This window comes from Mchenga conophoros, linkage group LG17, assembly GCF_057382185.1.
Source record: "Mchenga conophoros isolate Kocher_MC1m ecotype Shallow Benthic linkage group LG17, M_conophoros_male_GT1.1, whole genome shotgun sequence".
Classification (NCBI taxonomy): Eukaryota; Metazoa; Chordata; class Actinopteri; order Cichliformes; family Cichlidae; genus Mchenga; species Mchenga conophoros.
This window is the reverse complement of record NC_140542.1, coordinates 14,421,128-14,436,293: the sequence shown is the minus strand read 5'-3', so window position 1 is coordinate 14,436,293 and position 15,166 is coordinate 14,421,128. Positions and strand designations below refer to the sequence as shown.

The 15,166-nt window shown below is 38.9% G+C and overlaps 1 protein-coding gene across 1 annotated transcript in view; it reads left to right on the top strand.

The window, feature by feature from the left end:
- Positions 1-15,166, top strand: part of zc3h3 (zinc finger CCCH-type containing 3) — an 85,616-nt gene that overhangs the window by 47,573 nt on the left and 22,877 nt on the right. The window contains exons 4-6 of the mRNA XM_085251224.1: positions 2,718-2,868; positions 10,540-10,703; positions 13,835-13,910. Coding sequence (XP_085107350.1) covers positions 2,718-2,868; positions 10,540-10,703; positions 13,835-13,910 — 391 coding nt within the window. The remainder of the gene's footprint in view (positions 1-2,717; positions 2,869-10,539; positions 10,704-13,834; positions 13,911-15,166) is intronic.

Below are 15,166 nucleotides of genomic sequence, written 5' to 3'. Positions count from 1 at the left end.
TTGGGCGCTAATTAAAACAGCAACAATCCTAACAACTGGCAGTTAAAGACTTGTAAAAGAGGTGATGGGAAATGAGTTCTGCACTGAGTGCATAAACTCGTTCCTAATTCCCCCCTCTAACACCTCTCTTCACTCTTTTCTTTACTCATTAGGAAGACTGAGTGCTGTCGCTGACCACTGCATTGAATGATTGGTAGAAGGGGGAAGAGAGTGCAGATAATGACTTCTTTTTTCTTTAATAGTTTGATTGAATACACTGAGCAACTGACTCATGTTGCATTAAACCTTTTTTTTTTTTCTTGTCTGTGGTAGTGGGAGATTGTTGCTTTTTCTTCAAATATCATTAACATTAGCACCATTAAATCCATGCTTGCTGTCAAATTACTTGACATAATTTGTGAAGAAGAAACAGATTAAAAAAACATTAAAGTTAGAAAATCCTCATTTTCTACAGGCAGTCATGGCTGCACTCAGTGATTAAAACGTAAAGAAAATGGGTGTAGGTAACTGAGTTTTACCAGTTTGACTGAGTTTTATTTATGACCACATGTGGTCATAAATAAAAGTGACTAAAGTGTTTTTGTAGCCTGATAGATGATGGGCTCAAAGAACTTTTGATGAAGGTCAAACAAAGTTTCTTCATGCTGCTTATTGCTATCACAGTGATTTTGGTCAGTATTTAAGCCACTGTCATCCAACCAGTTTGAACACTGAATTTCAAAAAAACTTATTTTGAAAAGTAGATTTCACATGAATGCTAAAATTGAATTCAGCAACAAAAGCCAGGTTCAATCTATTTTTCTTCTCAAATCAAATCAAATCAAGATTTATTTCTATAGCACATTTTAAAAACAACATCAGTGTTGTCGAAAGTGCTTCATAATCATCCAAAAAGAGAATGAAAGGTTAAGAACAAAGCATTAACAAGCAAAACAGATCAACAAATAACACAGTGACAAACATAAAAAGCAAGCCAGATTATAGCCAAACTTGTTTGAATTCACTCTTCTGAATAAAAACAATTGCATAACATATAAATACATAAAGCCACTTTTAGCTGTTCCCAGTTACAAGGGGATACCACAAAGGGTAGCTCTGCATGTCTGAACTGGCAGACTTTTATCCCTTCCTGACGTATTGCCAGTGTGATTTGATTAGATTAACTCTATTACAGAGTGATTCAGGTCTATATTCAGTGTAGCTAATTGTACTGAATGAACAGATTTTTCCATCAGTGGATTACTTTTTCTTTTTTCTTCCCTTGCATATTCCAGGACGACAATGACAGAATTTATTGTGAAAGAATGGTTCAGGGACCATAAAACATCATTTTCACTCAATCCTTGGCCACAATTGACTCCAGACTTCAACGGCATTGAGAATCTTTGAGATATGCTGCAGAAGACATTATGCAGCAGTCCAACTCTCTCATCATGAATACCAGATCTCGGGGTGGTGGTGGGGGGTAGGGTTAGAGTTAGACTGCAGACTGTGATGAGACCATTGACAATGCTGACTGGTTGAAAAGTTGGCTTGAAAAGGAATGTGAACACCAGCACGTTGACCACGTCAAAGACTCACTCGTAATGTACAGACGAGTAACCCAAACAGTGGTTTTAGTCTGCAGGTGGCCAACTACAGCACAACCATGAATTAGAATACACTACTACATTTTTGACACTAACCCCTGCTGTTATTATTCATTATTGGGTTTTCATAATAAAAGGAAAGTAAAAAGTAAGTAGTTTTTCAGAAAAATACATTTTATAGAATAGAATAGAATAGAATTCAACTTTATTGTCATTGCACATGCACAGGTACAGTGCAACGAAATGCAGTTTGCATCCATCCAGAAGTGCTTTAGTGATATAGATATATTACAATATATATTAGCAATAATATAGATATATGAGTATATTACAGAAATGGGTCTATTATGGTATGTTATAATGTACACGGTATGAAGTATGTTGTGAATATTCTATAACTATAAGTATGTACAGGCTGTAGTGAGTACAAGCTATGTACAGGCTATGAACAGGATATAAATATGAAAAACTATACAGAATATGAAATAAATAACTTTATCTGACATATTAGTAACGACTGCCAGTAACTACAGAATACAGAAGTGTGATCAACAAAAAAAAACCTTTTAGAGGTATTCACAATGTCTTTGCAATTTACCTTCAGTGCACAGGCCTTTGTAGTGGCTGATGTTGATGTGAACAGGGACTCCAGCGATCCTCAATGCAAATTCTGTTCTCTGTGCGTCAGCCAGCTTAGGCCATCATAAAATAACTTGATGGATAAACAGTCAAGATAAATAAATAAATAAATAACAACACTAGAGCCCCCCAACCCCCTTTCCGATCTCACTGCTCTTATGCCTCTTCTCTGATGGATTTGTAAAATGATATAACGAATGAGACTTAAAGTGAGAAGGAAGGAGGGAGGCTGGGTAGGAGAAATGATGGCAGCGAGGAAGGAGACAGAGCATATGATTTATTAGACTCATAAAAATTCTGCCTTTGTTATTCCCTCTCATTTTTATATGTGAAGCTTATTAAAGAGCACACCTGCCAGAGTTCTCAGACAAACTTATGTGTGTGTATGCACACATTATGCATTCAGAATGATGTCAATGTGCATTTGTTCACACTCACTACCTGGATGCTTAACTCTGGCTTCTGTTTCTTAATCATCCCTGCCCATAGATGCCAACTCTTCCTCCCATCGTAACCCCGCCTCCCAAAGGGTGTTCAGGACACGCTACAAGATGGTGACCCATGTGGGCTCCAGTGCCATGCAGACCCGCTATTACAACCCAGCCCTTTCCTGGCGTGCCAAGAGGCTCCAGTCTGCCAGGTAATCCACGTTATCAGATACTTCCTCAGGTCTGGCTTTAATGTGATTCAGTCTCTAATATCTTTCAGTGCAGAGTGAATCCCTGTCTTTTATGTTACAGTCATGTGTAGCATGAGTGGTAGGGGTCGAAAATTTATGGTGTTCATTTTTACACAGTAGATAACCCAGAGAATAAACCATTTACAATAGTGTGCTCCTCACATTAATTTATACCAGCAGGGAACACATCAAATCCAAGACGGATACAGAGAGAGAGAGGGAGCTGGGTGGTTGGGTGTTTTTATTTATTTATTTATTTTTTAATGTCATTGCAGCCCTCATCTCTCACTTTTTCTTTATCTTCATTCATCAATCTTTCATCTTTGTCTTAGTACTTCTGAGTTCACAGTGAATGCATGTTAATTGGACTCACTGGTTTTATCATTCATCTTTTTTTGTCCATCAAAATTGTCATTAAAAATGCAAACTGTTTCATTTCCAGATTCACAAAGAGATCTCTTTATTGGTGTTTTCAAATAGATTCATTGTATACCACATTTGAAAAGTTGGAGCCAGAAAGCTATGTCAGTTAATCAGCTAGTCATTGCAGCACCCATATTTTAAGCCCTCTAACAAAGAGAATGGAGGTTGTTTTGTGTCTTTTTGATATGGTGCTAAGAGGAGGTCAAACTCCTCTTTATGTGATGTGATATCCAAGGTTTTGTCACTGAGAAAAATTCACTCTTGAATAATCTTTTCATAACCGAGACTTGTAAGCTTAGCTTAAACACTGAAATCCCTGAAAACATGGTTGTTCCAAGGTTTTCCACAATTATGTTGTTGCCTTGGTTCCCAGGGCGATGGTGGTTGGGTGAGGTTGTGTATTTTATTCTAAATGCGACTGGGATTTACAAAATTAACATGTTATGTTAAAGAACAAGTGAAACTAGCAGTTCAGAAAAAAATCAAGAAACATTTTCTCATAGACTTCTTCACAGTCAGACCTCGTTTTAAAATTAGTGGGTTCCCCCCTGCTGGCCAGTTTCAAGAATGCATGTTTAAGACGCCTAACACTAAGATCTAAAGAATAAAGAATGTGATATATTTTTTTTATGTGTGTAAGATTATGTCCTATGTTTTTTGTTTGCCAAGACTTGGAAGAACAGTTTAAATATAAACCATAATTCAATTCTCTGGTTTCCCAAGAGTTCGATTAGGGGTGGTTTGAAACCGAGATGACATATCTGCTTCATTTCTTTGTTGCAGTATATGAGATTAACTTGTTTTGTACACATAGAAAGAATAAAGGTTTGGCCCATGCAAAAAGTTTCAGTTTAACATGACAAAGTTTAGAAAGAATCAAGTTCAACTTTATGCCTCTGAATTACATAGTGTGTCACAGACCTTAGTGAACAGATTTCATGCTGCTCTGTAGTGCTAGAAAGGAGTTCGATATGTCTACAGCTGTCACTGTTGGTAAGTTCAACAGTGCTGTCTTTGTCATTTAGATTGTGCGATCTTGTAATTTGTTCGCGTAGCCACTTGTAATGAAATAATTTTGTGTATTTGTTTTGTGTGTTGATGATGAGCAGAGTTAATTTGTGCAATCCAGATTTGGTGAAACAGAAGACCCTGGACTGTGGCTGGACTCAGCGTCTGGTGACTTATTACTATTCATTTAGCTGCTGCAGTAAATATTGATTCATCAAGGGATTTTCAATTTGAGCCCCCTGACATCCTGTGAAATATCACCACATGTGTAGAAGTGAGGAAAGAGATAGGGAGGGAGGGGGACCCATCGGGTCCCCAAGGAGACTCGTACCCCCACCCCACCCTCATACCTGCTCCTTTTTTATGCTTTATCTATCTGTTTAACTCCAAAGACCACCACCACTTTTATCAATTTGAAGCTATTGAGTGCAGCATGAGCTCATATTCTTTGCTCTTAACTACTGAGTACTCCTCTTCATCTTTGGCCTATCAGACCCGTTGGTCTCGCTTCATACCTTCTCAACTCTTATCTCTGCCTGCCACAGCTGCATCTTAGAAAACATACCATACATACCGTACCTGACCGCTCAGTAGTCCAGAGGATCCCAATGTGTTCAGATAACCTGTAGAGAAAAGCCATTGATTAGATATTTAAAAGTGATGTGGTACCATTTAATCCATTTTTGACATTCTTGTTAAGACTTAATTCACTGATATGCATATATTAAAAAATATATATATATTTTTTTTTGTTTTTTAAGAAAAAAATCTAAACACATTTTCCCCTAAAGTTCTGTCTGCATTCAACAAAAATGATTTCAAGGACTGAACATAAAGCTTGCCTAAATAGCATGCACTTGTAGGCGCATTTATCTGTGGTTTGGTAAAAGTCATTGAGAAACATTTCTTATCTTGTCCAACAAAAATAAAATAAAGGTGAACTTTGTGTATCATATATGTTGAGAGTCAAAGTGTCACTGAGTTCCAGGCCGAGATTTGTGAGCAATGTTTTGGTTGCCTTAATTAAAAGCACAGGGATGTCCTGGATACTATTATTGTTCCCACTGGCCTCTGTTCCAATCACCCATCCTAGCATTGACTTGTTTAAACTTTTGAAAATTGTTCTTGGTGACACATTTTAGAATGGGTACTAAGAGTGTTAAAGCTGAAACATGTACCTGCAACACTGAGAATATTCTGCTTCATGGGCATCTTGCATCCCCTAAGGATTTTTTGAGGCTGATGATGGTGCCTCTATTGAGAAGGGGGGGGGGGGTTGCTTAAGGAGTTTAATTTAACTAGTTTTACTTAGTTTTTGGTTTTAAAAAACAGTTTATCTGTAAATATGTGACTGGTAAAACTGATTTTATTTTTTTAAACTTGTCCTTCTCGTCCATTTAGTTGCACAGATGTCTTGCTCCCAGGCCCACAGGAAGTGAGGTTGCCTCTGCCCAACATACCGTTCTCTCTCCTAGTTTTAGCCATAACAGGCATGGTGTGTGATTTAGAGCTGGGTGACAGTTTGAAGGGGCGGGGGAATCGGCTGCAGTATTTCAGGCTCCACCACCAGAAAATAGATATAATCTCAACATTAACTCCATTAATAGTATCAGGAGTTGAATTAAGAAAGCTGTAAAGCATGCACTCTGGAGGATAAATTACAGCCCAACCCTCCTTTCATCTCCCTTGCTATTTTTCTCCCCGCGAACCACTCTTTAATTTTCTGTCCCCCTATGTTTGCTCTGTTGCTGTTCTTTCTTGTGTTTTATGTCTTTCTGTTTGATAAAATTTCATGTCAGTCTTGCAAATGCCTCCATCTTTCTCTTCTTTATTTCTGGCATAAATGTTAAGGCCCTCATGCATATACATACATACATACATACTTTTGTGTATATATGTATGTATATATATATATATATATATATATATATATATATATATATATAATATGTACACACACACATCTGGTCCGGCGCTCATCTCCTTTAGTGCTTCAGTATTGATCAGTACAGGATGTAAGAGACTGGGCAATAAAGTGAAGCAGCGCTCCCTCTTCTTCACTTCTCTCTTCTTTTCCTGCATTCACCACCCCATTCATTCCGCTTTATACCGCAATTCATTCCTTTGCTCATTACTTATCACATTAGTCATCCACCTCCCACCATACAGTTGTGTGTTAAGATTCTCTTCTGCTGCTTTTTAATGCTGAGTTCTCAATAAATATGTTTTATTGTTACTTTCTACACTACAGTCAGTTCCCCTTACGTTGGATTTGAAAGGATCCTGATGCGTAACTCGGCTACTTTGGTTTCCTTTAAAAGTGTGAAGAAGCAATGCTCTCGGTTAGAATTAGCCAGACAACTGTTTTTGCTGTGCTCTGTTTCAAGGGTAACTGTTTCCCAATATGAGCTTACTAATGCTGGGGTTGCAGACAAATAAGACAAGGGCAGCATTATTCTGAGCAGTTGCGCGACCCTCCAAATTCTTCCTTGTCACTAAAACAAAAGTCGGATCATTCATCAACGGCACCGGTAGTGCTGAATCGCGCTCTCCTTTATCTGTGCATTGCATGGTCAGAGCACCGCACATACACACACCTGCATACACATATACAGAGTCAGACATACTGGATGGTCTCAAGAGAGTTTCTTTGTAGCCTTGCCCTGTCCTCTAGTTCTCTTGTTTTTTCACACCATATTTTTTACAGGTTTTTTTTGATGAGTTTAAGATCTTTTACTGTCTGTGACCTCCAATCTTTATTTTATGCTTTCTAGCACACTTAAAAGTGTAAAGATTACATAAACTGTGCTTCAGGGCTGAACAAATTTGTTAATTTGTAGAACTTCAATCTAAAAGTAAATTTAATTGTCCTATAAATTAATCAAGCAAAAACGCCTCCCCATTCTCTTTGAGCTCCTCTTATGTCTGTGTAATTTTAATTTGTTTGTGGTTTTGACTGTTATTGTTCTGCTAGTTATAAGATATTTAAAGAAAATTTTATTTTCAGTTGGTTTGAGAAATTGATTATCACATTTTTACGCACCCCGGAAAATGATATTTTGAGATTTTAGCAGTTCTGTGCAGAGAGAGAGATGAAAAAGAAATGTAAACTCAAACCACAGTTTGAAATAATTTTTACTAGTCACAGAAAAAACTTGTTGGTATTGCAGGCAGGAAAAAAACTGCAAAGTACAGATTTTTATCTCTATCTAAGCTCTCCCACTAACAAAGGGGCGCTGCTGCTGACACATGGTGAAGTGAACAAAGACCGGCATGGATTATTTCATTGTCACAGTATCTGAGCCGCCTTGTAAGCTGTCATCGGATCTGTGAGCTGCATCAATTGGCTGTATAAGTGCATTGTACAGATGGAGATAGCTGCTAATTATTATGAAGGAAGGACCAATAGAAACAATTTCACTCACCAAAACTGAAGCATAACTTCTTTTTATCGCCTTACCATAGCAAGTCATATTATTTGTCAGAATATGTCATTAAAATGCTCCAAGAAGCACCAACAGCACAAACACAAATTACCAGAGGTGAGACCTAGCAGGCCCTGTGCTGGACCGGCAACATCCCCAGTGACAGCCCTGTGACAAAGCCTTGAGAGCCTCAAGTGGCCATTTAAAGAACTGCAGTTAAATGCTGGCTTCATTTTTTGTGTTCTCTGGAACTTACTATTATGTTATTTGTGTATAAACAAGCCATGTGTGAACCAGTGTGACTCATTATGTGCACTTCCGTGTGTGCATGCAGTTCAGAGCTGCTCTCATTTTGTCTAAGAAAAGACGTTCTTTTGAGATGTTTTGTCTTGGTGTTGCCAGATGGTTTACCAGCCCAGTCTTCAGCTTTGAGAATGGACTACATTACCCCCAAGTGTCCTTAAAGATGAATTATAAAACCCACACAAGATTACGCTCATCAAAAATGAATCTGTTACATCACAGTGCTGCCTACTTAAAAGTAACTCATTAGTTAATATTTTCATCACAAGAAAATGGTATTGCTTTTTCAGAACTTCAGCACCAGCAACATTTTCCTCCTCCAATGTTGTAGATTAATTGAATCTTTTTAAATGGACTCCTGTGAAAAAACTATTCAAATTCAAAAAGCACTTTATTACAGTAGCAACTATTCTATATGCGTAGCCTGACTGCTTTCATAGGAATTAAAAGAAAGAAGAAAAAAAAGAGGATAAATAGCAGCCATATGCTGTGTTATCAAAGGCGGCATGTGTGTTAAGTATCAGTAAATATGGCACCTTTATCTAAAAAGGAAAGAGTTTTTGTAGTTTTCTCATATAGAATATTCAGGTGTGTGTGTTAACACAATGACACAATATTCCCAGGAGTGGACATCCCAGTGTCTTCACCCCAAGTTCAGACCAAGCAGTGCTGAAATAAATTGCAGAAAAACCCAGTATCTAAATCTCTGACTCAGTTAGCACGTTAAGAGTTAAAGTTCATAACTGTTTATAACAATTAGAACAAGACTGAATATGTATGGCTTGTTTGGAAGTGTTTCTAGAACACAACCTCTTCCTTCTAAAGACAACATGGAAGCAGGGCTTAGCTTTGCAGAGTTGCATCCATCTTCCTCCTCTCACCCCTACCCGAGCCTGGCTGAGTTCTGCCATAGGTCTCTTCCTGTTAAAAAGGAGTTTTTCCTTCCCACTGTCCACAAGTGCTTGCTCAGTGGGAGTCATCTGATTGTTGGGGTTCCCTCTTTATTACAATTTATAGACATGACTGTTATTATAATGAACATAAGGATTGAACAAAGCTTGAACAGATCTTAGTTTGCAAGATTAGAGGTGTGTACATCAAACAGTTATAATTTTTGTGCCAAAGGGAAGAACTGCTCTGTGATGGGGATGGCACACATGAAAGTAGTCATGCACAGACATGTGAAATCACTGGGACGATTGCTCTGACACTTAGACTTGTATGAACATATGAACCCGGTGAGAGAACATCCTAACGTCACCCCTTGACTGCAGCCCTGTGTCAGGGTTAACTGCCGTCTGTGTTAACTGTTCATGTCATATCCCCATTAACCTCCATTGTGGCTCCCTAGGCCACCCAGTCCTTGTTTAAGCCTCCCTGGGTGGCAGTCAGTGCTCCAACATTAGCCTCCATTACAGCTCCCCTGGCTGCAGTTGCCCTGTGTAGGGCGTCCACTGATCTTGTATCAGTGAAACTGAGTGTCTGTGCTGCTGAGTTATGGCACACAGTCTAATAGAGCGTGCATGTGAACACAGCTGATGGCTGATATTATTTGCAGCAGTGCAGCAGCTCTGCACGTGTTAAGCATCCATGTCAGTTGTTTTGTGCGCGCCATGCGTTTGGGGTAACCCTCTCTCTCTTTTCTGTAATGGGAGGCATGAACTCTCGCTCTAAACCCATTTCCAGCCCATCTGAAATACGGCAGCAAATTACCTCCAGCGGCGCCCTGCACACTAGCCCAATCCGCCCCAAATAGAAGTGACAGGACAGCGCAATTTATCGCCATAACCCCTGCACCGCCCCACCACCACCCAGAAGCTCCACACACACTGTGGACTCGCACGTACAGATGCCGCACACATACACAGGCCAACCGAGGGACTCCTGAATCTTGAACCTGTGTGCAGAGGCCTGCGATTTTGTGTACTATACATACCATAGTAGGAATGTGTTGTAATTCTGTGTGTGTGTGTGTGTGTGTGTGTGTGTGTGTGTGTGTGTGTGTGTGTGTGTGATCTCTACACTCAAGTGTAAGGGGCCAACCGTGCTGCTCTGGCCCCCTGCCCTGCCTATTATCTCATTGATTTCCTTCTCTCCTCTTTTCAATTCTCTCCATTTCCACACTACCGTCCTTTCCATTAGAGGAGCAATTTAACAGAGTGCTGTGACATGAGAGAGAGAGAGAGAGAGCGAGAGAGGGGGGACTACAGGATGGGAAACATAAAGTGAAGAGAGGGGTTATACTGAGAGAGCTGGGGAGAAAGGATGGGTAAAAGAAAGAGGGTGAGCGGAAAGTCTTCTAGCAGATGGTTTTCGCTCAAAGCAATGCATGAATGAAAATTTTACAGTGTATTAACTGGGCTGAGTGGATAATTCCAAGTAGCAATAAACCAGAATTGGGAGTAATTTGATTTCCTCAAATGTTTCCTTATACCATCTATTCTTCTTTTATTTGAATCCCTCTTTCTCTAAGGAGTTTCCTTCAGAGCCGTCTTCGAGCTCCCCACGACAGACACCCGTCATCCACCCAGCAGTGGAGAGGAAGCAGCATGTGTTGGATTCGTGGGTCCTTATACCGTGTGTCAGCCAATAAGCTGTCCCGCACCGTAGCAGCGAACATGTCCATCAATCGAACAGGTATATGTGTTGTGTGTTCAACAACTTCTGAAGTTCAAAGAGGACTAACAATTCACACAACCACCGTGGAAATTTATAATGTGCCTGAATGAGCCTGCCTCAGTGTTTTCCTCTCACAAGCAGATGTCAAATACATTTTCCTAATTAAAATATATTTAAAAGAGACTTAATTTCCACCATTGTAATCTGAGTATAACAAGGGCACAAATGTGACCGCTTGCTTCACATTGTATTTAAATTACCAAAAAATGGCTGGGCCAGTATTAGGCACTATGTTCACATTTTCCCCTCAGTTCTTCCTATGCTGAATGACACTGTTGTCTTTTTTTTTGATTGGTTGCCACTTGCAAAGAAGGTTATAAGGTTATAACAGGAGGTGGGTAAAGCTACTGTTGTTTTGAGAGTGGTCCTCTCCTCAGCCACTTCTCCTACAGAGACATGGAGGCACGCCCACCCAACCCAAGATATAATCTCCTCAGCATATTCTGCGTCTTTCCTCGGGTTCTCTACCAGTTGGACATCCTAAAATGCTTCACGTAGGGGGTGTCTAGGAGGTCTTTCAGTGTGAAGGAGTCCCTCCCAAAGAACCAAGCTCTTCCCCTGATTTCTATGACGGGAATGCTCATTTTGTCTGCCTATCTCATTCTTTCAGTCACCGTCTAGAAGATGTGGCCATAGGTGAGGGTAGGAACATAGATTGGCCGGTAAATAAACCGCTTTGTTTCCACACTCAACTCTTCTTGCCTCTCCTCTTCATTTGTTTTCTAGCTGCAGAAAATTTAGTTCTTAAAGTACAACACTTCTCACTGCTATATTCATGGTTTGGACATATTTCAGTTGACATAAAATTATACAGATTAGATACCCTGCATTTAAGACATTTAGTCCAAGAACATGGCAGTAAGTGTACAGAGAGTGTATATTCACATTTGTGGCTGTAGCACCGTTCACATATCCTCTAACAGACTTAGGGGAACTGGCTGGATTTGCCATCTGAAATAATAAAGTTGTCATCTGTCAGAGAGGTGAGGGGGAGGGCCTGGAGAAGTGAATGGGGGAGATTAAAGCCTGGATCTGCCTCCACTTTCTTCCTGCTTCTCTACCTCTCTTTTACACATTCTGCTGTGACTAAAGCTGCAGGTGAAATTGAGAAGCTCCAATCAGTTCAGCTCGTGACCAGCATCACAACACAAATTCATGCATCTAGAGACACGTCTCGGGTGTCTTCCAAGTAGGAGTTGTGATTTCACATCTTTGTAGCAAGCTTCATATTTGTTCTTGGTACAGAGCCTCCGGACTGTAATTCAGAACACACGCTTGACAAGAGACTTAACAGCCAGAAAAATGCCAAATTTAGAGGTCTGAGTAAGATTAACTGCTGTTTGTAACCACACCCGTCTTATTCATTCCTCATTTTCCTACACTATTTGTGGCGTGCATTGGGTACATAGTGTTTGTAATATTCTCAGACAGAGCTGGATGACGCATTTGGATTTGGCACTAATGCGTCAAACCACCCGAGTATAAATAACCAGTCACATATTTAGTTTTTATTGCTTCTGGCTATGCAAAAGCACATACAGATAGCTTCCTTTCTGTCATATCTATTGTAGATACTTTGAATACTTTAAAATTACTTTAAAATTGTTACATTTAATGCAAGACTTAACATCAGAACAAAGCATTTTATTGAATTATAGTAAACAAAACCAAAAGCTACCCTTAAATCTTCATTTATATATGTGCTGATGTATTTATTACTAGGACGACTAATTGCTTGTAGATGGTAGACATGAAGAGAAATGGATTAGAGACAATCTTGAAGGAAGAATATGTGAATATTGTTGTGGAGGTGAAGCATGTCAGACAAGATCATGAGTTTGAAAGGGTAATGTTGAATGTTGCCACTGCATTGGCACCACAGATTAGATGTCAGTCAGAAGAGAGAAATGGACATAAAGGTTCAGGAAGGAGTTGAAACTGACTCTGGATGGTAGGGAAGACTTACCAGATAGAAAAAGATGGAAATGTGTTAACAAGTGAAGAGAGGTTATTGAAAAATGGAAGGAATGCTTTGGGGAGCTGATGCATGACTAAAATGACAGTGAAGAGGGTGGCTTTTCAACAACAAGGGTGATGTGGAGAACTGTGGTAACTACAGAGTAAAAGGAGTTGCATTATGTCGTTGTGGCTCTCGAGATATGATAGGGTACCAAGACAGGAACTGTCGTACTGAACGAGGAAGTCGGGAGTAGCAGAGATGTATGTGAGGCTAATGCAGGACATGTATGAGGACAGTGAGACAGTGATTAGGAAGGACAGATGGGTTCAAAGTGGGGTTTGATTATATCATGTTCCAAGTCCCTTCTTGATTGTTGGGGTGATGGACAGGTCAACCACTGTGATCAGACAGGAGTCTCTGTGGATTATGATAATTACAGATGACACTTTGGTCTGTAGTGAGATTAGGGAGCAAGTGGAAGGTGTTGGTGTGACCAAATAGAATGCTAGTGATGGGGTGAGATGGAGTGAGATGATTCACTGTGGTGACCCCTAAAGGGAGCAGTTGAAAGAAGATAATGATGACAATAGATTTCTTTTAGATAAAAGTGATGTTTACACCTTTTTTTCAGTTTCTAATCAGTTTGTGTGAAAGCATTTTTTTAAACAGCCAGATGTTTTTGGATTTTACATTACATTTTTATGTAAACGGTTTGATGCTGAATTCAGTTATATTAGGTGGGGAAGTGTGGTTAAATCTATACATTTTTAGATTCAAATAATGGCAGGGATTTATATATTGTTCATATATAAGCAATTCCTGCATCTGACAACTATAATAAAGCCATGTTCTTCCTGCCCCCACGTGAGTTCTCTCCAGGGACTCTGGCTTTCTCTAACTGTTACTTTTTCACATGGGTCCAGGTAGTTTTTATCCTCCTAATAAATAAATCCTTAATCATCATTTAAAAACTGCATTTTGTCATTACATGTTTTTTGTTTGTCTAATGTTAAAAATTAAAGTGTGACAAACATGCAAATTAATAAGAAATCAAGGTGGGGGAAATGCTTTTTCGCAGCACTGTAGGCTTTCTTTAAATCACTCATTTGTCTCTTTCCTCCACATCTAGGAAGGTCCTCATGCTTCCAGGTCTCCCACATGGTTCCCGCCATGGCCAAATCCTCCAGCACTCGTCACTTAGCCAGGTAGTGCTGATAGCTCCCATCTCTAACCATCAGACACACATATACAGAAATGGGCATGTATGCAAACCATCCTGTTTACTCGAAATCTTATCCAGCTAGGGCTTTTGCGATTGAGCCTCTGCACTCTCTCTCTGCACTAATATTAGTTGCTTTTCATGACTGTCAACTAAGAAATGAAGCCTGAAGTAATCTTGTAATATTAAAATTGGTATATTTTATATATATATATATATATATACATAAAATATATGTATGTATGTATGTATATATATACATGTATACATGTATATGTGTATGTATGTATATATATACATGTATACATGTATATGTGTATGTGTGTATAGATATATATATATATATATATGTGTGTGTGTGTGTGTGTGTCAGAGGTGGGACCAAGTCATTGTTTTGCAAGTCTCAAGTAAGTCTCAAGTCTTTATCCTCAAGTCTCAAGTCAAGTCTCAAGTAATGTCAGGCAAGTCAGAGTCGAGTCTCAAGTCACTGGTGTAAAAGTCCGAGTCAAGTCACAAGTCTGAAATTTTGAATTTCAAGTCCTTTCGAGTCTTTAAAAAAAAAAAAAAAGAAAAAATAATGTTGCAGTTATGCTAAATGTAAATATTAGACCATGTAATTTTTAAATCTGTGTTTTTCTCAACACATGACAAAATAGTGAACTTAGAAAATATACACAAATTGTGAAATTGCACCTCTTTAAAATGCAGCTCAATTAAACCTAGCTCCAAGAATAATTTTCACCGACAGTTCTGAGATAAGCTGCATGTTATTCTTGGATGCGGTTGTAGGACCGGTGTTGTGCCAAAAAGTGATTGTCTGCCAAAAACTGATTTCCGGTATTTGCCAAAAAGCGATTGCTCATATTTAAAGTGCTATAAGTAACTTGTTGGGCTATAATATGTTAAACATATGTCAAATGCATCCCTTATGGATGACATAAAGTCATCTTGAGCCACAAACAACATTCGTGTAGCAAGATACAAGCCGCAATCAGTTTTTGGCAGCGACTTTTATATAACCTTTATTTATGCAGTAAAAAAAATCTCATTAACATTAAAAATGTATTTTGTAAGAGTAAGTTGGCCAAGAGCACAGCAGAAATGGCAGCAAATATTACAATAGTTCTGTAAAAATATTTTAAGTGGGGATAAAGGACCGGATTGGTTATAATGTAAGTACAAGTTGTAAAGATACTTAAAAAACAGATAATTTTTTAATTCTTTATGTAACCCCTTTGTATC